A 27,959-nucleotide genomic window follows, 5' to 3' on the forward strand; every position below is an offset into this window, starting at 1 on the left:
GAGTCAATTTATCAGGGGGAATGCCCTTAGTAGTCCTTGTGGATCTCCTAGGAATAACCACTGGACTTTCCTTCTGTTGTTGCCCCTCCGGTTCATCATTCTGTTGTTCCTCTAGTTCAGGCATCCCCAAACTGCAGCCCTCCAGATGTTTTGGCCTACAACTCCCATGATCCCTAGCTAACAGGACCAGTGGTCAGGGATGATGGGAATTGTAGTCCAAAACATCTGGAGGGCCAAAGGTTGGGGATGCCTGCTCTAGTTCATTATTTTGTTGTTCCTCTGGCTCACTGTTTGTGGCATTTTGTAAAGTGTCAGTGCCTGAGGGCAAATTTTCCCCACTTTCTAGCCTTTCCTCAGCAGTTGAATGCCTGAGAGGCTCCTGTGGTTGAACTGATAGAGGAACTAAAATACTAGAATTGGCATGAACCTGTTCCCACCTATCCTGTTCGGCAAACTCGGCATTTTGTGAAATGACTACTCGGCCATGTCCCAAAGCAAAACGATAATGCCTGGTAGAATAACTCTGATAGCCAATGAAACATAGTTTTCTGGTTTTAGGTTCACCTTTACGCCTCAGAGATTTGGGGATATGAACAAAAGCCCAACTCCCCCCCACATGTAAACCTGCATAATCCGGTTCCTTCCCAAAGAGCATTCTGTAGGGAATATCACCTGTGGCAGTAGTGAAAGTACGGTTCACTAGAAAATTTGCAGTCAGAAGAGCTTCTCCCCAGAGCTTTGTGTCATTTTGCAATCCAGCATCAGTTAACAGACTGTCCTTTATGATTTGTATGATACCCACTCGTCTCTCTGCAACTCCATTTTGCCAGGGACTATTTGGGCATGTGAGCTGATGTGCTATTCCATGGCGTTTAAGCCATGCCTGGAAATGATTACTTAAATATTTGCCTCCTTGGTCGCATTGGAGTTGAATGACTGGCCTTTGAAAACGTTTTTCTGCCCATACCTTCCAGGACTTAAAAACATCAGCACATTCTGATTTGTTTCTCAATAGATATAGCCACAAATATCTTGTTTTATCATCCACAATAAGTAGGCCATATCTAGATCCTCCCTCACTCTCTGGAAAAGGACCAATTAAGTCAGAATGTACAAGTTGCAGAGCGTGTGTAGAAATTCCATCACTTCTACCTGTTATTGGTTGCAACTTTGATTTTGCTTGTTTGCTAATAGCACAATCAAGGTACCGTATGTGCTGGACTGGTTAACTTTTAAATCTTTACATATTTTTTGCACGTTCACCAGATATTTAAAACTTGCATGCCCTATTTTTCTGTGCAGGGCATGGATGCAGTTTTTATGTGGACAATTAGTTTTGCTGACATAGTTCAGTTATTAACATGTCATTTTTTCCAGCTTTAGGTCTCTCTGCGACCCCATCACTGTATGGAGAATGCTGTAAATAGTACAAACTATCCACCATTTTTGTAGAAGTAATAACCTTGCCCTGTTTTTTAATAAACCACTCATTGCCCTCAAAAATAAATGCAAAACCAACCTCGGAAAGGCATGAAACTGACAATATAGAAAATTATAATTATTCAACAAATAACACATTGCTCAATTCTGCATCTAGACATGGCAGATAACATGTACCTATAGCTGAAATTGGGCAATGCCGTCCATCTGCAAGACAAATGTTGTATTTGCCTTTTGGTAATTTACTGAGTGTTGTAAAATAGTCAGGGCTGTTCATTATGTTTCTGGCAGAGCCAGAGTCCAAAATGTAGCTGTCTGGGGAAATGTTTTCTTTTCTTGTGATGGCCGAGACAAAATGCGTCCGCTTTTCTGTCTCACGTGAATCGCTCACTTTTCCTGGGATTTTCACATGGCAGTATTTCTTTATGTGTTCAAACTTGTTACATCAATAGCATTTCTTTGCCAACATGGCATGATCCGTGGAGCGTTCTTTGGTCCCATCTCCTCCTGAGAATCTGGGTCTCTGGTTAGCAGGGCGACTGGAATTTCCCCGATCGGGTTTCTCACTCAGCTTTTCCACACGCTTTTCAGATTCCTCCTGTAGACGGGTTGTTACATACACCATCAATAAATCTTCTTGCCTCATACTTTCAAAAGAGGCTATCACAATATTATAACTTGGTGGGAGATTGGATAGTAGGATATAGACTTGACCCAGATCTGGAAATCTTTTACCTCTCCTTTGCGACTGGAGGAATATCATGTGCAAAGTCTGGAAGTGTGTGGTTAAACATCAACTTTCAGGTTGTACAGTTCTGTACAGTCTCTTAGTTAGTTCAAGTATTGAACCAGCTGTGTTAGACAGGTGTATCTGATGTAGACGGTCCCAATATTGTTTGGCAGAGTCTAAATCTGCAATGTGTAAAACCTGTGGTTCCTCTAGAGCCAACAAAATTTGCGCTCTGGCTCTATCATCTTCACAATCTTTATCACAGGGTAGTGCCCCCAAACCGGTTTCCACACAGTGACAAAGTTTATCACGTTTTAGAACTAATTTGAGCTTGAGAGCCCAATCAAATAGTTCTTATCATTCAGACATTACATTCCATCTGGGCAGTGTTGCCAATATTAAGAAATTGTGCAGGTTGCTGAGCTGGCATGGCTTCTGCTCCTTGCTGCACCGGCTCTGTTTCTTCGGTACGCGGCCTCACCACTGGACTTTCACTCCTCTCGAGGTCCTCACCAGCAGCACCCTGATCCTCCAGCTTTAGCAATTTGCCATCCCTAAGACTCTGGGCACCATAACCTTTCAAGCAGAGTTAATTAACGATGCAGAGTTCTTCATTGAATCAATAAAATCTTTACTAAGTTTAAAATAAATATATTCATAACATAGTTCCAAAAATGTTTAAGAGATCACATACTGAGTACAGGCTCTGTTCCATACTAACACGACTCTGACTGAAACCTTACTAAACACACAGAGAGAAAATGGCTGCTACTTATAAGGAGAATGAGTCACATGTCAGAGTGACTCAGCAGTTAGCAGTTAGGCCTGAATAACTTTAGTAGGCCTGAATGATTGTGCAGTCCCAGCACTTCCCAGCCTGCTTTGCTGCTTCTGCTCTCATGTGCCTTTGTCACATGACAGTCATAGCTGCAAGAGGCACGGAGCTGCTGGGCTGGAGAAGGAGCGAAGGGAGCCAGCAGACAACCGTGTTGTGGCCCAGATGCCTCCAAAAACACTCATTCTGGGTTTGGGTCATGGTCATTGTAGATGCATCAAGCAGGAAATGGCTGCCACAGCACCAAGGGCAGGGCCGTCTCAAGCCCATCCAGCACCGTGGCGCAAAGATCCCGGCGCCGCCTCCCTCCGGCACCGACCCCTCTCCACCCCGGCTGGGGCATGGGCAGCTCCCCAGCTCCCGCCACCGCCCCGGCCTGGAGGCCGTGTGGCCCAGCAGCCGCCATCTCTCGTCTGAGGAGCTGCAGGAGCGGTAGTGGTGGGAGCGGCTCCAGATCTGCCCCCGTCCCTGAATGGGGCAAAGTTGCACTGGCCCCTTTGGCCTGGAGTCATTCAAGGGGGGTGAGGGACAGAGCGTGGGCTTGGCCGCAGCCACGAGCTCGTTTCCCTCACCCCTGGGTGCTCCGCGGGCATGTGAAGGTGGAGGACGGGCTGTATGTGGGCTGAGCTTTTCCCCTCTCACCCATTCCGTTGCCTTGGCAACCCGCTCCCCACCGCTGCCGCGACGTCCATCACGAAAACACCAAGCCCTTCCATTGAGCAGCCACCAATCCGCGCGAAGCAAAGGGGGCAGGCCTAGCCAATTGCCAAGGCAATGAGGTTGGCCTCCCGTGGCCAGCGGGTGCTTCTTTTCCTCCACGTCCTCGCCATGCTGCGCTGTCACTGCGCGAGGAGGGCTTAGTGACTCGTTGTGCCCCGCCAGTGCCCCTGAGAGTCTGGAGCCCTGGTGCAACGAGCCACTAGCCTCTATGGGAAAGACGCCTCTGACCAAGGGGCTGCCACCTTCTAATTTGTAAGCACGCCCTCTGCCCTTGTGCTATTTAAGTTGATGGCTCACCATACCATAGAATCATACAGTTGGAAGAGAACCAGAGGGACATCTAATCCAACCGCCTACAATGCAGGAATCTCAGCTTCTTCTTCGACGATCACTCGTAGCCGAGTAAGATTGTCTTCCATAAACACAGTTTTAACAATGGGTCTGTAAGTGACTGTGGAGGCCAATTCTGGATCCACACATCCTTCCACAGTGGGACATTGGTTTCCAGGCGGGAGTTGATCACGGTGTGGATTTGCCAAGCGTGCCTTCCTCTTAGCATGTTTCTCCCTTGCGTCCTGAGATCGAGTTTCTTCAAAGCCCATGACACCTTTGGTAAAGGCTGTTCTCTAACTGGAGCGCTCGCAGGCCAGTGTTTCCCAGTTGTCAGTGTTTATACTACATTTTTTATATGTCTGTTGTCTTTGTCCATAGAGTTTTCTTGGCAGGGATACTGGAGTGGCTTGCCAATTCCTTCTCCAGGAGAATGGGACGACAGAGGACGAGATGGTTGGACAGTGTTCTCGAAGCTACGAACATGAGTTTGACCAAACTGCGGGAGGCAGTGGAAGACAGGAGTGCCTGGCGTGCTCTGGTCCAGGGGGTCACGAAGAGTCGGACACGACTAAACGACTAAACAGCAACATACTACATTTTTAAAGATTTGCCTTGAGACAGTCTTTAAACCTCTTTTGTTGACCACCAGCATTATGCTTTCCATTTTTAAGTTCGGAATAGAGTACTTGCTTTGGAAGACGATCATCAGGCATCCGCACAACATGACCAGTCCAATCTCAGCTAACGCATCCATGACAGATGGCCATCCAACCTCTGCTTAAAAACCTCCAAGGAAGGAGAGCCCACAACCTCCTGAGGGAGATTTTTCCACTGTCAAGCAGCTCTTACTGGCAGAAAATTATTCCTGATGTTTAGTCAGAATCTTCTTTCTTGGAGCTTGAAGCCATTTGTTTGAGTCCTACCCTCCAGAGCAGGAGAAAACAAGCTTTCTCCATCTTCCATGAGACAGCCCTTGAGATAGTTGAAGGTGTCAATCATATTTCTTCAGCCGCCTCCTTTTCCAGGCTAAACCCATCCAGCTCCTTCAAGTGTTCCTCACAAGACTTAGTTTCCAGACCCTTGATCCTTTTCGTTGTGCTCATTTGTAAACATGCCAACTTGTGGTGTGTCCAGAACCGGACACAGTATTCCAGGTGTGGTCTGACCAAGGCAGTAGAGAGTGGTAGATTTGGATTCGTGGCTTACCATACCAAAAGTTTGAGAAGCCCTTAGGGTGTCTTAACAGGAAAGGGTGATCAATTTCATTCAATGAGCCAGCTGTGTGTGTCACCAGCATTAGCCTCACTGAACTACCTGGAAGGTGCTAGCCAAGATGTCTCGTTCAAAGACTTGAAACTTAGTTTAGTAGCAGTGTAAGTAAAAATAGTGCAGAAATCAGAGGCACACACCAGAGGTCTTTCCTTGGGCTCATTGTATGGTTAAGCTTGGATTGTTGCCAAAGCTAAAAAATTAAGCTGTCCACTTCAAAAAGCACAAAGATGCACAAAAGCAGACAATTTCCCCATCTCTTGGTATCTTCTTATTCAATTAACCAGTTCATTGGAACAGAGGCAGCAACCACCAGTCACACCTAGGCACATGTGGCAGTTCGGTGCCACTAATGCAGCGAGTGGTTTGACTTCACCCTCAGAGGTGCACTCCATTGTCTCTCAAGTTAAGACAGATAGGGGCTAACAGCAGCAGCAGCAGCAGCAGCAGCAACAACAACAACAGCACACTAGCAGCTGGTGCACAGAGTGAGGAGCTACCTAGCAGGGAGGGTTGGTACATACAATTTTTATATTTATTTGTTTCCATTTCTCTTCATTTATACTCAATGCAGTTAATAAATGGGTGAAAACACAGCAATCACAAAATGTTCATTAGAGGTTTTTAAGCAGAGGGCTGGCTGACCACCTAGCAAGGATGTTGTAGGCTAGGCAGTGGGTGGACTAGATCACTTTGATATCCCTCCTCTCTGATTCTGTAGTATAAACATTAAAGTCAGTTCAATTTGTATCCCCTTTTGCAGCCCAACCCAGAATTGGCTTTATTACTTGTATTTGATGGACATAATACTTGGCAACTTTTTAATTCATCAATTCCAGACTTCTTATTGCTAAAAACTGGAAGCTCCTAAAACCCAATCTACAGTATTACAAAGCTGACATCAAGAAGTGTGGAAACTAATCTGATGGGGAGATACACACATAAAAGCACAGTGAAAACTAACAGAGACAGGCAAGTTCACTAGTAGAGGGAAAAATAAACCAAATCAGATTTATTGTGAGATAAAGCATTCTATTGAACTTTCGTAAGAATAAGACTTTGGGAAACAAACTATTATTGCCAGCATAGAAAGCCAGCAACATCCTGCTTTTCATAATCACATCCTGCTTTAGAAGGCAAGGCAAGAGAGGTTAACTGCCCAGCAGGCATGCAAAAGTGTGTTACAAATCTCCAACAGCCAGTTTCTGTAAACAAAGGCTGCATATGTACCATGCATTTAAAGAATCCTGGGAAATGCAGTTTGTTATAGTTCTCTGAGGGGTGAATGCAGTTCCCAGCATTCTGAGGGTGGGGGAGTCATGTGCTTTAACTGTGCTTCCAATATATGGTGTGTGTGCAGCCAAAATGTGCGGGGGGAGGGCACACTTTTGTGTAGAGAAATAGTGCATGTGATTTTTTGTAAACCACTTTGAGATTTTATTGCAATCAAGCAGTATATACATCTTGTGATGTTGTTGTTTAGTCATTTAGTCGTGTCCGACTCTTTGTGACCCCATGGACCATAGCACGCCAGGCACTCCTGTCTTGCTCTGCCTCCCGCAGTTTGGTCAAACTCATGTTCGTCCATCTTGTGATATAAATCAACAAATAAAATAAAAATGTGTTTTTTGCCTTTTCCTTGCCCACCATTTCACAGTTGATGGGAAGGTTGTCACTTCATGGAATAGCATATGCTTTGCTGCAGCGATAACCACACAGGAACAACAGGAAAGCTGATTCACCCTAAATCTCACTTTGGATCTCGGCAGCAAATAAAAAACTGCAGATCAATTGCTCATCCAAGGAAGCCAAGGAGAGAAAGGGGAAATCGGGGGAAAAGCTGGAATGCCCTAGGATGAAATGTCATGCCCTAGCTTTCGCAGGGAGGAAATCCTGTTGAATCTCCAAAGATGACATGATTTTCATGTGTGCCCCATCTATAGCTTTGCCCACGTCAGCCCTAGGCCTTATCACAACACTGGGGAGTCGTCACAGTACAACAATCTGATAGGAGTCACAGAGACAGTGATTCAACAACTAGAATCATGATCACTATTGCTCATGCCAAGGAGAAACTGTACAAGATAACCAATAAGTTGTTGGCATGAAATAAGTAAACAGTGAGGGGGAATCCATTTCCAGTACAAAGAGCCTTGTGACTTTCAGTAATACTTTTGAAAATGTCAGAGTACAAATAATAGACTGTTACAACTGGATTTTGAAATGTTACAGCGTGAAAGCTTTAAAAAGTTGTGGGGAATTGGGCTACGACGGGAGCTGATGACAAATGAGCAAGATAAAGATGTTACAGACATATGGGGCAAAATAAATCTAACATCAGAATTTCTTTAGCTTCACAAAGTGCAACCATACTCAAAAGAGAAATTGTAGAGATGGGGAAATGTCAGAATGACCAGGGGACTGGAGCAACACTTCTGTGGGGAAAGGTTACAACACTTAGAACTTTTTAGTTTGGAAAAAAAGGTGAGTGAGGAAGAAAGATGTGATGGAGGTGTCCAAAATTAGGCAGGGTGATTTTCCAGGGATAAGGATCAGAAAACAAGGACAGGTGGATGCATGGGTTGAGGTATCACTAAGTTGTGTTGAGTGATAATGAGTCTGCACTTGTCATGAACTCGGGAGTCAAGTAGTGACCAGTGTGATAAAGAAGGGACACCCAAGAGAGCCTCTCACACTCCATACCTTGCCCAACTGCAACACAGCAGCCCTGCAGTGCTGCCAGAGGTTCTTACCTCAAGTAGTTGCTGCCACCACTCTCCCACTTACTCCTGCAACCCAAGTGCCACAGGGTTCTGTCTTGGGCCCAGTCTTATTCAACATCTTTATCAATGACTTGGATGATGGGCTTGAGGGCATCCTGAGCAAGTTTGCAGATGACACCAAATTGGGAGGGGTGGCTAATACCCCAGAGGACAGGATCAAACTTCAAAATGACCTTAACAGATTAGACAACTGGGCCAAAGCAAACAAGATGAATTTTAACAGGGAGAAATGTAAAGTACTACACTTTGGCAAAAAAGAAGAAGAAAGGCACAAATACAGGATGGGTGACACCTGGCTTGAGAGCAGTACATGTGAAAAGGATCTAGGAATCTTGGTAGACCACAAACTTGACATGAGTCAACAGTGTGATGCAGCAGGTTAAAAAGCCAATGCAGTTCTGGGCTGCATCAATAGGAGTATAGCATCTAGATCAAGGGAAGTAATAGTACCACTGTATTCCGCTCTGGTCAGACCTCACCTGGAGTACTGTATCCAGTTCTGGGCACCATAGTTCAAGAAGGATACTGACAAGCTGGAACATGTCCAGAGGAGGGCAACCAAAATGGTCAAAGGCCTGGAAACAATGCCTTATGAGGAACGGCTTAGGGAGCTGGGTATGTTTAGCCTGGAGAAGAGAAGGTTTAGGGGCGATATGATAGCCATGTTCAAATATATAAAAGGATGTCATATAGAAGAGGGTGAAAGGTTGTTTTCTGCTGCTCCAGAGAAGTGTACACGGAGCAATGGATTCAAGCTACAAGAAAGAAGATTCCACCTAAACATTAGGAAGAACTTCCTGACAGTAAGAGCTCTTCGACAGTGGAATTTGCTCCCAAGGAGTGTGGTGGAATCTCCTTCTTTGGAGGTCTTTAAGCGGAGGCTTGACAGCCATCTGTCAGGAATGCTTTGATGGTGTTTCCTGCTTGGCAGGGGGTTGGACTGGATGGCCCTTGTGGTCTCTTCCAACTATGATTCTAGGATTCTAAGTGGGAAGGAACCTAGTATGCCCTAGAGCAATTACTTTTTTAAAGGTGCTGAGCTGGTGCCCCAGCACTCCACAATTCGACTGGCACCTTTGTGGTATACCGAGAGTTTAGCAGCAGCCCACGCTGTCTCTGGGTCTCTCCCAGACCTCAAAAGAGTGTGCGGATCACTTACAATTCCAACCCTAAACGTCCGGTAACTTGAATACATCAAAGGCATCAAAGAGTGGGATTCCAAAACTGAAACACACTTCAACAGTCAAATTAAGAAACTTTATTAGGAATAAATGCAGGGGGAAAGCAGGCAGAAGCTCCAGACAGAATGCAAAAATAAATCCAAACACTGTGTGGCTCTACAACTGAACTAATCCTAACTATTCACTCCACTCATTCAAGTTTACTCACAATGAATCACAGAATTGCAGAGTTAGAAGGGATCCAGAGGGTCATCTAGTCCAGCCCATCAGGTCCAATCAGCAAGACTGGGCAGCTTCATAGAATATCCCTTCTTGGAACTTGGCGCTGGGAAGGGAGCTGATTTTTCTGGTGTTGGGAGGGGCCCTTCTTCACAACCAGTGGGAAGCTACAATGTCATTAGCTCAGAAGCCAGATCAGGTCCTTCACTCTGAGCCTGATGCTGGTGATCAGAGAAGCACAGCCAGAGCAGGACCCTCACAGGCACCTTTCTTTGAGCCCAGGGAACCACATTCCTCTCCCCCTGCATCACCAATTCAGTGGCACAGAGAGCATGCCATCCGGGAGGCCACAGAGTGCAGAAGTGCCTGTCTTCAGCCCAGGGGCTGGCCCTCTTAAGAGTCTCGGTGTCATGACTCTATAGGCAGATGAGGGCCTGGACTCTGAAGTGGAAGGGTAAGCAGGGCCAGCCCCACAAACACTCTCAGGGGAATCTGTGGGGCCAGTGCCCTGCCCACATCCTGGGGATGTAGGACTGCCATTCTCTGACTCAGAGGACTCCACTGGAGAAGAACAAGACAGACCTGGGGCTTCCCTGCTTTGTTGCAGTAGATTACTAGATTACTGGAGGAGGCTGGGCCCCTTTAGGTAGGGCAACGTCTTGCAGCACAGGTGGCGCTAACAATTATGCTGCACCTGCTACTACTTCTGTAAATGGACTCAGTTTCAGCTTGTTCCTTGCTGGAGCAACTACAGAGCTTTATGTTCTTCAGAGCACAACCTTCAGAACCTTTACAGTGCTACCTCAGGTTAAGTACTTAATTGGTTCCGAAAGTCCATACTTAACCCGAAGCGAACTTTCCAATTGAAAGTAATGGAAAGTGGATTAATCTGTTCCAGACGATGAAAGACACCCCCTAAAACAGCAATTTAACACGAATTTTACTGTCTAACGAGACCATTGATCCATAAAATGAAGGCAATAATCAATGTACTGTACCATAAAATAAATAAGACAGTATTGTAGATGAAAAAAATTAACATTTACAGTACTTACACCCATGTTGGGCCTTGCTCACAGAGGAACACAACAAACACTCTGGAGAGCTTATTGAAGGCAGAGCAAGTTGTTCCCTAGGAGCTCTCCACGGTGCTGAGACAACAGGCCTGCCTTGCTCAAAATTCCTCAGAGGAAATGGCTCACTTGAGATGTATTCCCTGCTTCCTGGACTCTGATGTGGGACCAGAACAGGGTGTCAGTTTTCCTTGGAAACATAAGAAATGCACTGGGACTAAACTCGACAAATCAAGGATTCAAATTTGGCCTGTTAGGGTATTTCCCCTAAGCTATGCTCACCTGCCTCACAACTGATGGCACACATGATGTTAGATGTGAGGGCAGGTAGAGACAGGGCTGCCAGTGCACAACTAGGAGCCTTAAAGAGCACTCCCAACTGTGCACCTGGAAAGGAAAGCAGGCTTTGGCTCTACTGCCCATCAGCTTGATGGGTCAGTTATATTAGCGCATCCCCCTCGCCCCGCCTCCACTGCGCAGTGTGGCGGAAGAGTGCCTGATGATGATTACAGTTCATCATGGGTTAATCTATCACTCCCAGTATAGGCAGGTGTTCCTTGGGAGGCGGAGCTTGAGGGGATTCTAAATGGCAGTTGGCAGTTGGCAGTTGGGGAGAGTAGAGTGTTGGAGAGGGATGCGGGAGCTGTATTAATAAGTCTATGTTATATGAAAAGAAGATGATGAACTAAGAGTTTAAACAAATGAAACCATAAGGAAATATACATGTTCTCCAGTTAAATAAAGCTTTCTTTTTTAAAAAAATAATTTTATTAGTTTTGTATAACAACACAAAAAGACAAAACATTTAAAAAAAGAACATTTCTGCCCACCTTTCCCCCTCCCCCCACAAGTCCCCTTCTGCCACAAGTGGATCCTGCGGGTGTTGAGAGTCGAAGGTAGTCCATTTTAAGGCTGGGTTTGTCCCCACCCCCCTCTCCCCAGCTCCTGACCCCCCCCCCTGCCACCAGGAGGCCCCGAGACATAAGGAGAGATTGGGATAGGGAACCCCCCAACCATTTATATCTTTCAGCATAATAGACAGACAAACAAACAAATAAAAAATTTCAAATTCTTAATTTGTTAGACATTATATTTGTGACTTCCTCAGATTCCTTCTTCCTGATTTTCATGATTCTTAAATATAATTATGGCGGGTTTCTTATTCTTATTTCCAATTCTAATTCTTAACACTCAACATTATTTTCCTCCTTCGTGCCACCTCCTCACAGGTCCCCTCCTGCCACAAGGGGCACCCATGAGGTGCGACCCTCCAAGGGAGGTCTAGTTTGTAATTGGGTTTCCTTCCACCCCTCCCTCCCCCTCCCCAGAGGAAGCAGAGGAACAGCTTCACTGTCAATGAACATTGCACAAGAGCAGCACTGACGCCCAGCCTCAGTTGGACACAGCACCACCTAGAGTTGAAAGAGCCACATAACCGTTAGCCCTACACCACAACTGCTTAGAGGTGCTAATGATTCTGTGATATATAAATGCCTTAATTAAAATAAGTAAATAAACAAATAAATAAAATGGTGTTGTAAGTGGGAATATGTATGACCACCCAGATCGCACCCTGCATAATGAAAAGGATGTCTGGAACTTGGACCCAGGTACTCCTTGAGGTTCCCCACTTCTGGCTACAGGTCTGCAAGAATCCTTTCCGCTTCACTACTCAGGGGCAGAACTGAAAAAAGGGAATTTGCTGGTCAATTACAAATTCACATTTTCTCAATCCTGATGAGTTTCATTGCAACAAAATGCTGCTTCCATTGCTTAATTCCCAAGCCACGTTCCTGTTTCCATGCAAGAGAATATCAAAGAATATCTTTGTGATATTTTGAGAACTTGCCTTTCCATGAAGCAATTGGATGACATCAGAACATTTTATCTGTGCTACACACATCTGAAATGGCATTTCCCAGTAGATATGAATGCACCCCTGTTACTGGTGTCATTTTAACATTCCTTATGGAAACCAAGGGAGGGGCAAAAGCCTCTACTATTGCGCCATCCTCATTATTTTAAAAAACATAAAAGCATAGGAACATAAGCGGAGCCTGACTGCTGGATCAGCCCAACAGCCCATTGAGCCCAGCTTCCTGTTCTCACAGTGGCCAGCTGGATGCCTCCGGGAAACCCATAAGCCAAACCTTAGTCCATCAGCACTCTCTATGCGGGAGACTTCTAGCAACTGGTATTCAGAGCCCATTTTTGAGCCCTCTGTTCTTTGTGCCCAAATAAGTAGTAGGCTGGTGTGTGTTTTTTTTAATCTCCAAACCCGTGATTTTTTGCAAATCATTTCCCAAGCCTCTGGGGTATCGCTCTCCTTCTTTTAGGCAACTGGAGGAATAACATGTGCAAAGTCTGGAGGTGTGTGGTTAAACATCCACATTCAGGTAGTACAGTTCTGTACAGTCTCCTAGTTAGTCCAATTATTGAACCAGCTGTGTTAAACAGGTGTATCTGACGTAGACAATCCCAATATTGTTTGGCAGAGTCTAAATCTGCAATGTGTAGAACCCAGGAATTCTAGCTTTTTTCCTTTTGTTCTAGATGAGCCAACTCTGCGGGCTGGACTCTGGGACGGGCTGGACTCCTGGTTGCTCAAAGCGTGAGCTGCCTCTGTTGCTGGCCTGGTGCTTCGTTGTGGGTTTTTTTGCTTCTCCCTCTCTGTGGTCTCAGTGACTATGGCCTTGCACACAGCCATTGCAAGATCTACCTCTTCCCTAGCGGCAATCAGACGTCAGGCTTTACTGCTGCTCAGGCCTCCAATGAACTGATCAAGCAGCGCTTCCTTGAGAGCCTTGAAATGACAGTGCCTTGCCAGGACCTTCAACTCAATGCAAGGAATATGGAGACCGATTCACCATTCTTCTGCCTCCTATTATGGAACTCTATGTGACGTGTTGTCGTGGTTGCTGCTGGGGCAAGGTGCCTCGTAAGCTGGTCCGTTATCTGCTTCAGCATCGCTGTTTCTAGCGTGAGAGGAGCCACCAAGCCTCGGGCCCACTCAAAAACCTCAGCCCCACAGCAACTCAGGAAGAGTGCCTTTTTCCTGTCGCCGTTGGTGATTCCTTGCGCGGCAGCAGCGAAACCGAAACGTTGGAGATATGAATCCCAGGCTTCTGTGGTTCCCGATTTAAATGGCTCAATGATTTTACTCCCTGCCATGATGTACTCAGGAGCATCTACGACTTCTTCCTCCTCTTCTTCTGACTCCGGATGCCGACCTCTGACATCCTGTAAGGGTGACTCCCTACAGGGAGCCAGCCCCCATCATCCTAACGTCCACCTCGCGAAGCACAGGGAGCAGCAGTGGGTCTGAAGCAGCCAGGGGGGAAGGGAGAGACTCGGAGGGAGAGAGCAGCCAGCGTGCGGAACGATGGGAAAGCTCAGGGGAGGAGAGATGCAGGCAAGGGATCCAGGATGCTGGAGAGTCATTCCACCGCTTTGACCAGGAGGAGACTGAGAAGGCATCGCTCCTTCTGGCGCAAGAGTTAAGGAGAGCACCGTGACGCAGGTCAAGGGGGAGGTGTTTTGGGGTGCCCCGACTACTTTGCTGGCGTAGGAACAGACGTACGCCATTGCCGGATTCTGGTTCGGACTGAGAGGTCATGTTTTAAGCTACCGGTATCTCTGCACTGTAAATACTATGCACAATAAAAGTCTTTAAAGACAAACTGGACTCAAGCGGAGTTACTCTAGAGTAGCCACAACGACCCTCTGACACATCCATTCATGGCAAGCCGGATCACACCTTCGTCGCCAGAATGTTGTGTAGTGGGTATTCAGTGATTTCAGCCCGGTGCAGATAAGAAGCTGGAGGCGAGGATCTGGTACAACATCTCTTTACATCAAAGAACAGGTAAGAGCCAGACCACAGGAATGGGGAAAACTGGGGCTCATATAATAACAGAGGACTAGCAGGGAAAAGATACATTTTAGCGGGAACCAATGGCACGGATTCCCTCCCACGGAAACCAATCTTGCAGAGGATCCAAATCCTGCACCCTGAACCAGCAAATGATAGACGTTCCTGCTGGAACTTGTACATTCAAATAAACTCTGTAATACAATACAATACTTGGCAGTGCTATTACTTTAATACACAACACTTGTTTTCATAGCTGCCAAGTTATCCCTTTTTTTAAGGGATTTTCCCTTATGCTGAATAGGCTTCCTCGCGAGAAAAGGGAAAACTTGGCAGCTATGCTTGTTTTCTCCTGCTCTGGAGGGAAGGACCCAACCAATGGCTTCAAATTACAAAGGAGATTCTGACTAAACACCAGAAAGAACTTTCTGACCAGGGCCGTCTTAAGTATATTTGGCGCCCTGGCGCCCTTCTCTGCTGTGAAAATACGGGTAAAACTAAAAACATTAGTTGTTCCAATAATTGATTGCCTGTGCAGACTGACCATCTGATCCAGCAACGATCCAAATTTCATTTAGAAATCCTTTGCCAAGTCATACATTATAGCCTTTGCAGCGGTGGAGCAAGCCGATTGGGCGCCTGGGGCAGTGCGTGTGCCCTGTGCCCAGGGGTGGGGCCAGCTGCCTGTGGGGATGGGTCAGCCAGAGCTGGACGCTCTGCGGGGCCTGCAAAGAGTCTGCCTGCCTCCTCCCACTCAGCTGGGAGGACCATTTGGGGCAGCGCAGAGCCTGTGGCTTGGGTGTGCTGCAGGCCCCACGGTGAGTGCCACCCAGCATTTTGTCACCCCCCCTCAGTGGTGACACCCAGGGCGGATTGCCCCCACTGCACCCCCTTCCTCCGCCCCAGAGCCTTTGCATCTTTTAGCTTTGTAATGTGGTCAAAGAAAACACTGCCATTTCATTTGAAAGATATTTGAGTATCATACAGGCAGGTGATGCTCCTGCCCACAAAAGTTTGGAGGTTCAATTATCACACGTTACCCAAGTGGTTATATCAGGCATCCCCAAACTGCGGCCCTCCAGATGTTTTGGCCTACAACTCCCATGATCCCTAGCTAACAGGATCAGTGGTCAGGGAAGATGGGAATTGTAGTCCAAAACATCTGGAGGGCCGAAGTTTGGGGATGCCTGGGTTATATGGTTATTGTCTTATTAGCTGGAATGGGAGAGGCGCCTGAACAATTTCCTGAGAAAGCAGCTGTGGGTGGAACTTTTGTACCTACGCAGTGAATGTGGATCCCAAACAGCTCTTGCCAGAGCTACTCATTGCTCTCAGCATCACACATCCTGTCCCCACTCTGATTGCACATGGTCTCCTACCGGGATCCCATTGACCACAAAGACACCTAACTTGGCAGCAAGACCCTGTTGCTACCAGCAGAAATGTACCACCCCCTCCTCACATTCTTCCTGAATTGGAGGTATCCAAAATATGTTGGGTATTGAGGAGCCCCCCCCCCCCCGCAAGGCTACCACTGCTGCCTGTTGCTTCTTTCTCTGATGCATTCTTGTCTCCCTGGTAGGTTCTGCCAATGCCAGCCTAAGCCAAAGGGTGTTGCTTTCCTTTCACAAGTGGCCAGCTAATTAGATAAATTCCTGGGATTCCTGGAGAATGAGTGGGAGCCAAGCTGTACTCCTCCCCATGCCGACAAATGCAGGCCAAGTTGCTGAGAATGGAGTTGGTGGCTATGTGACCCCATAGCTGCCAAGTTTTCCCTTTTCTCGCGAGGAAGCCTATTCAGCATAAGGGAAAATCCCTGTAAAAAAGGGATAACTTGGCAGCTATGGTGACCCATCAACATGGGGGGATGACTCTTTCAAATACGGTATTTACCAGTAATTGGGGGGGGGGCACCTAGGCCTCTAGGAGTTGGATGCTATGCCTAGGAGTAGGACAATTCAAGAAAGCAGAATGATGCATATGCTATGGTAATATATCAATAGAATCATAGAATTGTAGTCGGAAGGGACCACAAGGGTCATCTAGTCCAACCCCCTGCAATGCAGGATTTTTTTCCTAAGGTGGGGATTGAACCATGGTTGAAATATTATGCTGATATGCAGCAACGCCTCAGAGCCGTCGTGGCTGCGGCCGTGTCTTACCTCGCCCTCGCCTGCCCTGCCACCCCCTCTCGCCTGCCCGACCCTCTCGTCCTCTCCAGCCAAGCAGGGTAGCCGCCAACGCTACCAGCCCCAGAAGCACAAGGTGGCCGCTGCTGCCACCGCCACGATGTCATCAGGCCCGCTGGCCCTTTAGCCCCGCCCACTTCGTGGCCCCTCCCCTTCCGTGCCTTGGCCCCGCCCCTGAACGACCATGGCTTGCCCCCCCCTAGTTTTGATCCTGGCTACGCCCCTGTTTTATCAATTTAACTGGTTTTATTTGTTTGTTTGTTTGTTTATTATTTCCACTGTCCTGAGTTCCTCGTGCACTGCAATGACGTAGCCCATAAGGACTTGAGATGAAGACCTCCTTTCCTAGGCTGGGGGGTCCCTCCCTATGAGCCCCGTCCAGACTCTTCCTCCGGGGACGCCTTGAGTTAGTCCGCCGGGCAGAGACTAGGCAGCCGCGGCCCCAGAGGGGAAGAGGAGGCTGGCCCAGCCAGGGGGCGGGGTTCCTGGGCTCCTCCTCCTGCTGCTGCTGCTTTGAGGCGGCGGCGGCTGCGGCCCCTTTAAGCGCCGGCCTGGTCGGCCTCCTCCCGCCTCTCTCGGCGAACGCGGAAGCCTCCTTGCGGGGAACGAGAAGGAAGGCCAAGGCCCCGCCATGGCGCCCCCCCTGCAGCCCCAGGGCAGCTGCGGACCCTGGGAGATGCGCGAGCGCCTCGGCACCGGAGGCTTCGGCAACGTCCTCCGCTGGCAGAACCAGGTGAGCCGGGGGGGGGGGAGGGAGAGGGAGCCCGGCCCCACCTGCGCCCCGCGCGGAGCAGAGCAGAGGAGCCCTCGGAGGCCTCCAGGACCCGCGTCCAGGTCCTTGAGAGCAGCGGGAGCCTTGGCTTCGCTTCGCTTTGAGAAACAGCCCCTCGGAAGAAAGTGGCTTTGCTGCCCTGGAAAGGAAGAGTTTGCTCCGCCGGCCGCTTCGCCTCCTGCTTGTTTGTGTTTCTTTAAGGGAGCTGGTCCTGGCATCTTATCAAAATGTAAACTCTAGATATATATTAAAAAGAGGCAACTTCGCCCGATGTGTGGCGTGTAATCCACAATTATGTCATGGGTCTGATGAAATGGGCAGTTGGCACTTGAAGATGCCCTTTGCCTCTACTGTACTTGCGCTTTTAGGGAAGCCCTGGGCTGCCGAGACATCCAAGATTCCCCTTTCACCTAAAACAGCCACGTGGATCCTGATTGTGTGAACTCTTGGATTTGTAGGAGATCTTTCACACGGCAACATTTCTACCTGCAAGGCATTTCCATATAGGATTTTTTTAATATAAACAAACCAGGCTGCAGATAGAGGGTACATAAACCAGGTTGGAGTATGGGTCTGCCTCGCTCTGTGTACAGTTGAGCGGCAGCTGCTCTTCAGGGTTTGAGGCCAGAGCCTCTTTTTCCCAGCTCTGTCTGGAGATGCTGGGGATTGAACCCAGGACATTCTGCATGCAATGCTAAAGCCAATCATCTATACACAGTGGTACCTCGCAAGACGAATGCCTCACACAGCGAAAAACTCGCAAGACGAAAGGGGGTTGCAATTTTTTTGGTGACTCGCAAGACAAATTTTTCTATGGTTGTGCTTCGCAAGACAACCTTTTTTTAAAAAAAAATTGTTTTGGTTTCCTTGGTTTCCGTCGCGCTTCGCAAGACGAAATTTTCGCGACTCGTGGGACGAATTAATTTCGTCTTGCGAGGCATCACTGAATATAAAAATGTAGGCATTGCGCACACAGAGGTCACAGCCTTTCTCCGTAACCGCTGAACCGTAATGTAACAAATTTGGCCACAACGTTCCATGCCCATCAGGGAGGGATCTGGCATAATCCCCCCCCCAAAAAAAACCCACACCTTTCACAACCTAAAATAATGATTAAACACAAAAAAAGTGTCGCACAAATTAGACATCACCACCAGAAGCTCTGAAGACTCCAGCAGCATCCAATAGAAAGGCAGGTCGCACACTGCCGCCTGCAAAGCCCCTCCGACATTGGGGCACACCTCCCGAGGCAACAACTTACAGTCGTCACCTCAAACGCCTGCTTGCCATTTTAAGCTGCCGCCTGAAACCGCCGCCTCCAACGACGTACAGCCACTCGCTGCCTCCCGCCACTGGTGCCTCACGTTGCAGCCTCAAACGGCTGCTCGCAAACTCCACCTTCCCCACCCCCCAAAAAACTTCCCCAAAGGAAACTCCACACCCTCCATCCCCGCCGCAATAAGCCCGAACCCGCCGCCTCACAAAAACAAAAAACAAAACCAGAGAGCCAGTCCAGACTCCGCCTCCCCCCCACGCTACCACCGCCTCAAGGGCCCTGATCCCCACCACCAGCAAAAACACCACACGATACACCTCAGCCCCCCCTGTCCTACCCGAACCCACAAACGACCCGCAAACTCCACCTTCTCCTCCATAATAAAGACCTCACCAAAGCTATAAAATAAAATAAAATACACAGCCAACGACATTCCCCCGCTCCAAGGATCCCAATCCCAACCAACACCACAACCACCTCATGAGGCAGCTCAATCCCCACTGTCCTCCCCGACCCTGCCAAAAAAATAAAGACCACCCCAACCCCACAAACACATTCATCCCGAGACCCACCCCGTCCCCTACACAGCCTTCCCCCATCTCCTCCTAAACCTCAATCCGAAAAAAACAACACAAAACAAAAAAAAACCCAACAACCTGCAACAGGGCCAACTACCACCACCAGAAACCCAAAGGACAAAAAAACAAAAAACCAACACTCAAAAAAACAAACACCACCCCCACCTCACACCACCCCAAAAAACCACATCTAATAATAATAATAATAATAATAATAATATTTATGCCCCACCCATCTGGCTGGGTTTCCCCAGCCACTCTGGGCAGCTTCCAACAAAATATTATTGCCTTGACATCTGATGGAAGGGCGTTCCACAGGGTGGGTGCCACTACCAAGAAGGCCCTCTGTCTGGTTCCCTGTAACCTCACTTCTTGCAATGAGGGAACCGCCAGAAGGCCCTCGGTGCTGGATCTCAGTGTCTGGGCTGAATGATGGGGGTGGAGACGCCGACACTTTGAATTGTGCTTGGAAACGTACTGGGAGCCAGTGCAGATCTCTCAGGACCGGTGTTATGTGGTCCCGGCGGCTGCTCCCAGTCACCAGTCTAGCTGCGGCATTCTGGATTTATTGCAGTTTCCGGGTCACCTTCAAAGGTAGCCCCACGTAGAGCGCATTGCAGTAGTCCAAGCGGGAGATAACAAGCGGGAATACAAATAAGAACACCCGAGTAAAACAAACCATCAAAATCTCTAAATTTAAAAACACCACACCATACCAAATTCCCCACCCCCACCCCACACAAAAAACACCAACAAATGAACCCCAAACCACATCTATGTAACACTGACTCACCAAAAAAACCAACCCCCATAACTTCTAAACATACCAAATAAAAACGCTCACCTCTACTCCTTTCCTACAATCATCAACAGACCCACAAATCCCAAAGGGGAAAAAACCCCAACCCTCCAAACTCAACACCACCCACCCCCACCAACCCCCAACACCAACAAATTCACCTCCACTGAACAGAGGACTACCCAAACACAACACAACATAAAACACACACAAAAATCATGACATTCAAACGACACCCCTCCAAAAAAACAAAAACAAACCCACCACACCCACACAAAACACCCACATTCCAACCACAATCCACCACAATGGCTTATTCATTACATTCACATGTAATCCAATTTGGGATGATATAAAAAGCATTTGGGTAGCATGAATGTGTCGGGACGGGGTGGGGAGAATTAACAAAACACACGTGGGTAGGGGAGTCAGGGTTGGAACAGGTCATAATTTCACAGAACACGCGTATTTGGGGGAATGAGTGTGTACAAAATGAAGGGGGACTCTGAACCAGAGACGACTCTCCACGGAGACTCTGAAGGTCCATTTAACAGTAAAAGGTCCACTTAACACAAAAACCCACAGCAATGTGTGGCTGGGCCAGCTAGTCACACATAATAATGGGTGTCGCTTCTATGCATGGGGTTTAATAAAGTACACAATTCAAAGTGTTGGTGCTGACCTTTAAAGCCCTAAATGGCCTCGGTCCAGTATACCTGAAGGAGCGTCTCCACCCCCATCGTTCTGCCCGGACACTGAGGTCCAGTGCCAAGGGCCTTCTGGCGGTTCCCTCGTTGCGAGAAGCCAAGTTGCAGGGAACCAGGCAGAGGGCCTTCTCGGTGGTGGTGCCCTCCCATCAGATCTCAAAGAGAAAAACAGCTACCAGATTTTTAGAAGACATCTGAAGGCAACCCTGTTTAGGGAGGCTTTTAATCTTTAATCAATTATTTTATTCTTCTGTTGGAAGCCTCCCAGAGTGGCTGGGGAAACCCAGTCAGATTATTATACGTACAGGGAGCATACCACCCATCATTTACAGATTCACACAAGGATGCGGTGCACCTCTATGCTCATACCACAAATAACTCCCGGCTGAGCACTGTCCGGTGCTGTTGGCTCTTTCCTAACTGCTCTGAGTCCATGCTCTGTTCATTATCTCTGCAATAACTGCTCCAGCACTAGCTTCTGAAACCGGTCAAGTTAGTAAATTGACCAACAATTGGCAGATATATTACTGTGTAGTAATAAATGTTATCCATACACAACAAAAGGGCCATTTGTAAAATAATCCTGATAGAGTCTGCACTTGGTTTTCTCCTCAGATTCATATAAGAATGACATAGGAATTTAGTAGCATCTGCAGCAGTACTAACGCTGTCAGGGTTACTGAGAGTTTGAAGGTCAGAGCACTTGGTTCACATGAATAAACTCCCCCCTTTTTAACAGGAGAGTGGGGAAGAAATTGCTATCAAACAGTGTCGTCAGGAGCTCAGCCCACGCAACAGAGAAAGATGGTGCTTAGAAATACAAATCATGAAACGGTGAGTAGTATTGGAAAATGTGTGGCTTATGTAAATATCGTGGGCAGTGAACTTTGCCTTCTAGTAAATGCATTTAGCACCAGGATTTTAATCCTGTTTATTTGTTTATCTTTTAGCTTGCCCCATCTTGAGAACACAAGAGTAGGAAGGTGTCACAGCATTAATCCAGGCTTTGATTTTCCAAGTGAGGATGGGGAACTTCTGGTCCACAGGCTAAATTAGGCCCTGCACAGGTCCCAGTCTGGTCCACAAGGCCATTTCCCCCAAACTGCTCACCTGCCCAAGCCATATGTGATGTTAAGGGAAGCACAGGAGCCTTAAAGTGGCAAGGGACGTTTTCTGTCAGTACCAATCAGCTGACTGACAGTGACAGCAGGCCCAGTGGGAGGGACTGGCCGCACTATGGAGTTACAGATTGGCTCTCTGCTCAACACGATGCTTCCTCCAAAGAGTTCAATATGCAGAATCTCATTTCATGTTTTTGTCTTCTCAATGAGAATGGTTAGGACATTGATTTTAAAAAGCTAAAAAACAACAACCCCACCTCCTGCAACGTGAAGCTCCAGGAGAATGTTTTAGAGCACACTGTCAATTCACATGAGGGGATTGTTGGGCCCAACAGGATGACCTGTTCTGAAGAATATGCTCCAGAATCCGTTTCATGGTGGACATTCAGGAATTGCATAGCAAGACAGGCCAATGTAGAAAGTGTTTCTCAGAAAGTTAGAAAGCCACGGCTTAAAGGTAAAGTGACAGATCTGCCAGAGATCTTACTGTGTTTTCTTTTCCTCAGGCTAAACCACCCCAATGTGGTGGCTGCCCGGGACGTCCCAGAAGGGATGCAAAACCTTGCACTGAATGACTTGCCATTGCTGGCTATGGAGTACTGCCAGGGAGGAGATCTCAGGAGGGTGAGTGAGGGCTGTCCTGTGCTTTGGGGGAAAGGGGGGAGACTGAGAAAATGGATTGGGTTTAATCCAACTGCTGCTTTGTATTCCCAGCCATAGTGAGGGCTTTGCCTGAGTTTGTGGCACAGAGGGAGGAGCTTCATTCTTCTCAAATAATGTGCCACCCATTAGTCGTTTCTTCTGAAGTTTTCATTTAAGAGATATTATTAAGCTTGCATACAAGGTACAAGTATCTGCAGGCTGCAAGTGATAGGCTAGTTCCAAAGCCCTTGAGTGTTGGTGCTGTTTTATGCTTAGGCCTAGATAGTGGAGAGGCAGGTGGTCAAGACTTCCACTTTCCCTCCATTGTAGGTAGGAAGCAGAAGGCCCCTGAACATTCCTGGGAATCACAAGAGGGGAGGGAAGAGCTGCTGTTGCACTGAGGTCCTGCTTGCAGGCTTCCTAGAGGCATTTGGTTGGTGGCCGCAGAAGAACAGAACGCTGGCCTCAATGGGCCTTCTGCCCGATCCAGCAGGACACTTTTTGCGAATTCTGCTTGAATACCTTCCTGCTGCAGTGGCCGTCTTGCTCCAGAGAAGGTTGCTAGAAATACAGTGGTACCTCTGGTTAAGAACTTAATTCGTTCCGGAGGTCCGTTCTTAACCTGAAACTGTTTTTAACCTGAAGCACCACTTTAGCTAATGGGGCCTCCTGCTGCCGCGCCGCCGCCGGAGCACAATTTCTGTTCTCATCCTGAAGCAAAGTTCTTAACGTGAGGTACTATTTATGGGTTAGCGAAGTCTGTAACCTAAAGCGTTTGTAACCCGAGGTACCACTGTATGTGGTTGGTTTCTGCAGGAGGTAGAGAAACTGGGGAAAACAGGATGCTGGACTAGATGCCAGAAGGGACTGCTCTTATGTTCTTATGGGGGAAAAGGCAAATAGGTTATCTGTTGCATTAAAATCCTAAATGTCTAAATTTATATTATTCTACTTACATTACTTAAGAATGCAGGTGGAGGATAGCATGAGTGAAAGTTCCACTATATCAATTTCTCTGTGGAAAGCTAGTTTGAAAAGTGTGTTCTTCTCCCTGATGTGGTATAAATATTGTGCCTTCAGGATAGCTCAGTTGGCTAGAGTGTGGTACTGATAATCCCAAGGTCTCAGGTATAATCCCCATCAGGATGGATAAAAATCAATAAATTTTTGAAGAAAAATTTAAAAAATGGATTAAAAAAAATTAAATCAGATTTTTTAAAATAAAATGCTTTTGGAGGAAAAATCTTTCTGAAGATAGTTTTCTTATTTAAGTTACATTATAGTCCAAAGGCTATTAATCAGGAAATAAGGATTTGTTTTAAGTTTTTTGTGTGTGCTAAAACTCAGTCTAAGTTTTTTTAAAAACTGTTTAACCACATATGGAAGCTTGACAGAGCCCTTTCTCATGTCCTCTCGTCACACCTTTCAGCACCTGAATCAGCTTGAGAACTGCTGTGGGCTGCGGGAGAGAGCTATCCTTATATTGCTGTCAGACATTGGTAAGTGACCAGAGGTGGCCCTGTGTGGAGGTAAGGAGCCTCAGACAGTGGGCTTTGAGTGGAATTAAGGACCGCATAGTGAGATGCACACACCTGGCAGGGAACAAGTGCGCTGAAATGAACAGGTGTGTGCAAGAACTTCTCATTTCAATGAGGATTTGGTGCCCCCTGGATGGTGTGGTTGCAGATGTCTATCAGATTTTTTGTCTCGGGTACTATCTCATCTTTTGAATATGTCCTTATTAAAAAAAAGTATGTTCTCATCCATCCAAGGGCTTTTTCATCTATCCCTTGGCAAGAGTAGGAGTTAGAAATCGGGACAGGGCAAAAGAGATTCTCAGGAGAAATGTGCTCTAGCACCTGGTCTGGATGGCCCCAGCTGTTAGGCTACTTCAGCTTGTATGTTCTTGCTGCTACAAGCGAACTCTGCTGCTCTGCTTCTAATGACAGATGCTGCACTTCTGGTGCTCTGAGCAGGACCGGATTTAGGTTTGATGAGGCCCTAAACTACTGAAGGTAATGGGGCCCTTTATATGTCCAGCTGTCCTTTGTCAGCAACAAATTGTCGCTGTTTTTTGTGTTGAATATATGCTATATGGTAATTTATGGACCTAATAGGTATCTAAATCCATTTGCCACTGTTGCTGTACGTAGGTTTTCTTTTATTTGTTTTTTATCTTATATTTTGGAATTGTACATCCAAGTTTGTTTTTTCCCTTTAATTTTTTTGGGGGGCCTCCAAGAGAGTGGGGCCCTAAGCTATAGCTTGTTTAGCTTATATGTAAATCCGGCACTGGCTCTGAGCCTTTACAGTGCTGGTGCTGCTTTTCTGCGTTAACAACAAAATGCACTAATTGATTAATTAATATGGATAGATTTTGGTGATGACAATACATTTCTCTCTCTTTCTCCACCCGCCTTCCGTCTCAGCCTCTGCTCTCAGATACCTTCACGAGAACAGGATCATCCATAGAGACCTGAAACCAGAAAACATTGTCCTTCAACAAGGAAAAGAGAGGGTGGGTGATGCTCTTCTGTTAAGCTTCCCCACCTGTCAACACTAATGCAGGGTGCTGGGCAGAGTTGCACCCCTCCTGCCAAAGGCGCCGTTTGAGAAGACTCGGTGAATAGGGGTTGGGTGTGCTTAGGCCAAGATACTGATCTAGCATATTTAATTATAAAAGAAAAGACTAAATTGGCTGGAGGTTTGTAGTGATGTGAGTTGCTTTCCTGCAGCATGTTCTGGTGGTCTTGCTCGAATCACTTTGAATTCGTTGATGTGCAGACATCCCTTTGCACTTTGGTTGTGGCACTCTGGTGTGAATCATGGGGTTTGGTATATGGTGGGCTGTGGCAGGTTGTTTGGGAAAGTTGTCGGCCGTAGAGCTTAGTTCCTTTCAGCTCTAAGGGCTGGCTGGTTTTTTTGAACCCTCTCCAGACTTGATCACACTACTTACAATACTTTAGCAATCCTCGATTCTTCCAAGCACAGAGATAGGATGAGTGGGATATTGTGCCGGGTCCAGAGCTGAACTAAACTACCATAAATCAGGGGCAGCCGTTCAAGCTCATCCAACTCTGATCTTGTCCTATATATTTTTCAGCCATTTGGGTGTTGTTTTTTGCCAAAGCTCTCAGATTCTAGTTCTGTTTACCACAACTGCCCTCTCTGCTTTCTCTCAGCTAATACACAAGATCATTGATTTGGGGTATGCCAAAGAGCTGGATCAAGGCAGCCTTTGCACTTCCTTCGTTGGGACATTGCAGTATCTGGTAAGGATTTGCAAGGAGGGCACAATTAGGCAGGAGGAGTGGTGTAGCAGCCCAGAATGGGACTCCCAGGCTGAAGGAAACAATAGAGAAAAGTAAAGTCATTTATTGTTTGCTGACAGCAAGTAGTGACTCAGAGGATACTTCCTAAAAAACAGCCCCACAGCATCAGTGCTCTGGGTTTATATACCTTTTCCAGACAACATTTGGCATTACAAATGTAAACCAATAAAGCATGGACACAATAAACTTCTGTATGTCCTTATAAGACTACTTCTTCCTCTTCTAAGAAAAACTTAGCATTTCTATTGTTGTTGTTTAGTCGTTTAGTCATGTCCGACTCTTCGTGACCCCATGGACCAGAGCACGCCAGGCACTCCTGTCTTCCACTGCCTCCCGCAGCTTGGTCAAACTCATGTTCGTAGCTTCGAGAACATTTCTATAGCATGCCCATATAAAGCACTTCCTTAGAGCTGTGGTTGGTTTCTAATGCTAAACAAAAAAACCCCTACGTATCAAGCCATCAAATAGAACATCCTGACCTTCTGCTGTCTAAACATCCTATCTGGTCTTGTGACCTTGATGCGCAGAACATTCCGTCTAACAGATGGCATACTGTAAACACAGCTAAAATACATTGCTAACTTCAGCAACAAGTAAAAGACACAGAGAATATGACTTTCTAACAAGGCACTATGGCAGAAATAAGGAACGTTACAAAAGGCTCAAAATCTTTTCCCTGGGTACGCTTGCCATACTGGAGGCAGCACACTAAGGCGGCAACAAATGGATGGGAAGCTGTGCTGTTAGGAACCAGGAAGCCAAAGCCAGCATCCTGAAGAAGCATTTCAAATGAGTCGCAAAAATGTTGCTTTCCTGGGTCCGACCAAGGGTCCACCTGGACACTTCTAAGTGGGATGAGGGAGGTGATGGCCTTTCACTACTATTTGTCCCCATGATCTGATCCTTAGAGGTCTATACATGGCAGTTCCATTTCGCTCCCATGGCCAGTAGCCAGGGACAGACCTTGAACCTATTTTTATACTGTGATCCTTGGATGAAGGGTGATATATAAATGTAAATAATAATAAGAGGAATATGGTTTTTTGTGTTTTTTTACAAAAAAAATCTGCCCAAGCTAGTACCGTTATCTATCGCCACATCTTGTGTTAGTGAATTCCACAACAGATTTACATTGTGTCATGGATCCCTTCCTGTCCTTAGTCCTCAACCCGGGCCATTGCTATTTTAAAATTTATTTAAAATGCTATTTTAAATAAAGTCTGCCTTAGGGAAGTAGAAGGAAGGGAACATATCTCAAGTTCTGCCTTTTTAGGAAGCTGGGAGCATGTGGGGTGTAGGATTGCATTCCAAATAGGAGTGAGTCTCATTGGACTCCAAGGTATCTGAAGAAGTGTGCATGCACACGAAAGCTTATACCAAAATAAAAACTTAGTTGGTCTTTAAGGTGCTACTGAAGGAATTTTTTTATTTTGTTTGGACTCAAAGGTGTTTGCTTCTGAGTAGACAGGTAAAGGATTGCACTGTTAGCCTTTTCCTGGTTCTCAATGTTTCAGGCCCCGGAACTTCTGGAGCAGCAGAAATACACAGTGACTGTGGATTACTGGAGCTTTGGCACCTTGGCCTTTGAGTGCATCACAGGCTTCCGACCTTTTCTGCCCTCCTGGCAACCAGTGCAATGGTGAGTAACTCTGGCTCTCTTGTGAGGGTCTTAGGAAATGTCCTTTTCACTTGAAAACTGAGAATACAATGGTTAGTATTTTTCTTGGCAGGGAGGTGAGAGGAGGAGTTAAGGCTACCAGGGTGATCTGTAAGAAATAGCTTAATAATTTCTATAGCTGTGTATAAAAAGAGGTACATTTTGCACCTGAGAGGTGAGCCTGGTTCCACCTTCAAATAACATGCCTTGGCAGCAGCTACTGATTTCCTCACCTGTTTGGCTATCCTGCCTGTCTCTGGTGGATGTCTTCTTTCTTCTTGACATACTTGTTTTATTCACTATTACATTTGCGACTTCTGATTTAAACTGTGGCCCTCCAGATGCCATTGGAGGCAGGGGCTGAGGGGAGTTATAGTTCAACAGCACCTGGAGGACCACTGGTCCCCACCCATGGTTTAAATGTATAATTGT

General features: G+C 46.9%; 1 protein-coding gene across 5 annotated transcripts in view; it reads left to right on the forward strand.

The window, feature by feature from the left end:
- The first annotated feature begins 17,156 nt into the window (after positions 1–17,156).
- Positions 17,157–27,959, forward strand: part of IKBKB (inhibitor of nuclear factor kappa B kinase subunit beta) — a 36,775-nt gene continuing 25,972 nt past the window's right edge. For 2 of the 5 annotated variants that reach the window (XM_035117147.2, XM_035117148.2), the window contains exons 1-7: positions 17,159–17,376; positions 21,515–21,609; positions 22,403–22,520; positions 23,968–24,037; positions 24,968–25,056; positions 25,721–25,810; positions 27,385–27,509. In XM_035117147.2, coding sequence (XP_034973038.1) covers positions 17,275–17,376; positions 21,515–21,609; positions 22,403–22,520; positions 23,968–24,037; positions 24,968–25,056; positions 25,721–25,810; positions 27,385–27,509 — 689 coding nt within the window. In that variant the 5' untranslated portion in view covers positions 17,159–17,274. Of the gene's footprint in view, positions 17,377–21,514; positions 21,610–22,402; positions 22,521–23,967; positions 24,038–24,967; positions 25,057–25,720; positions 25,811–27,384; positions 27,510–27,959 lie in introns of all 5 variants that reach the window. The other 3 variants (XM_035117151.2, XM_035117146.2, XM_035117149.2) reach the window with 3 other exon arrangements.

The sequence above is a fragment of the Zootoca vivipara genome, chromosome 6 (genome assembly GCF_963506605.1).
Source record: "Zootoca vivipara chromosome 6, rZooViv1.1, whole genome shotgun sequence".
NCBI lineage: Eukaryota > Metazoa > Chordata > Lepidosauria > Squamata > Lacertidae > Zootoca > Zootoca vivipara.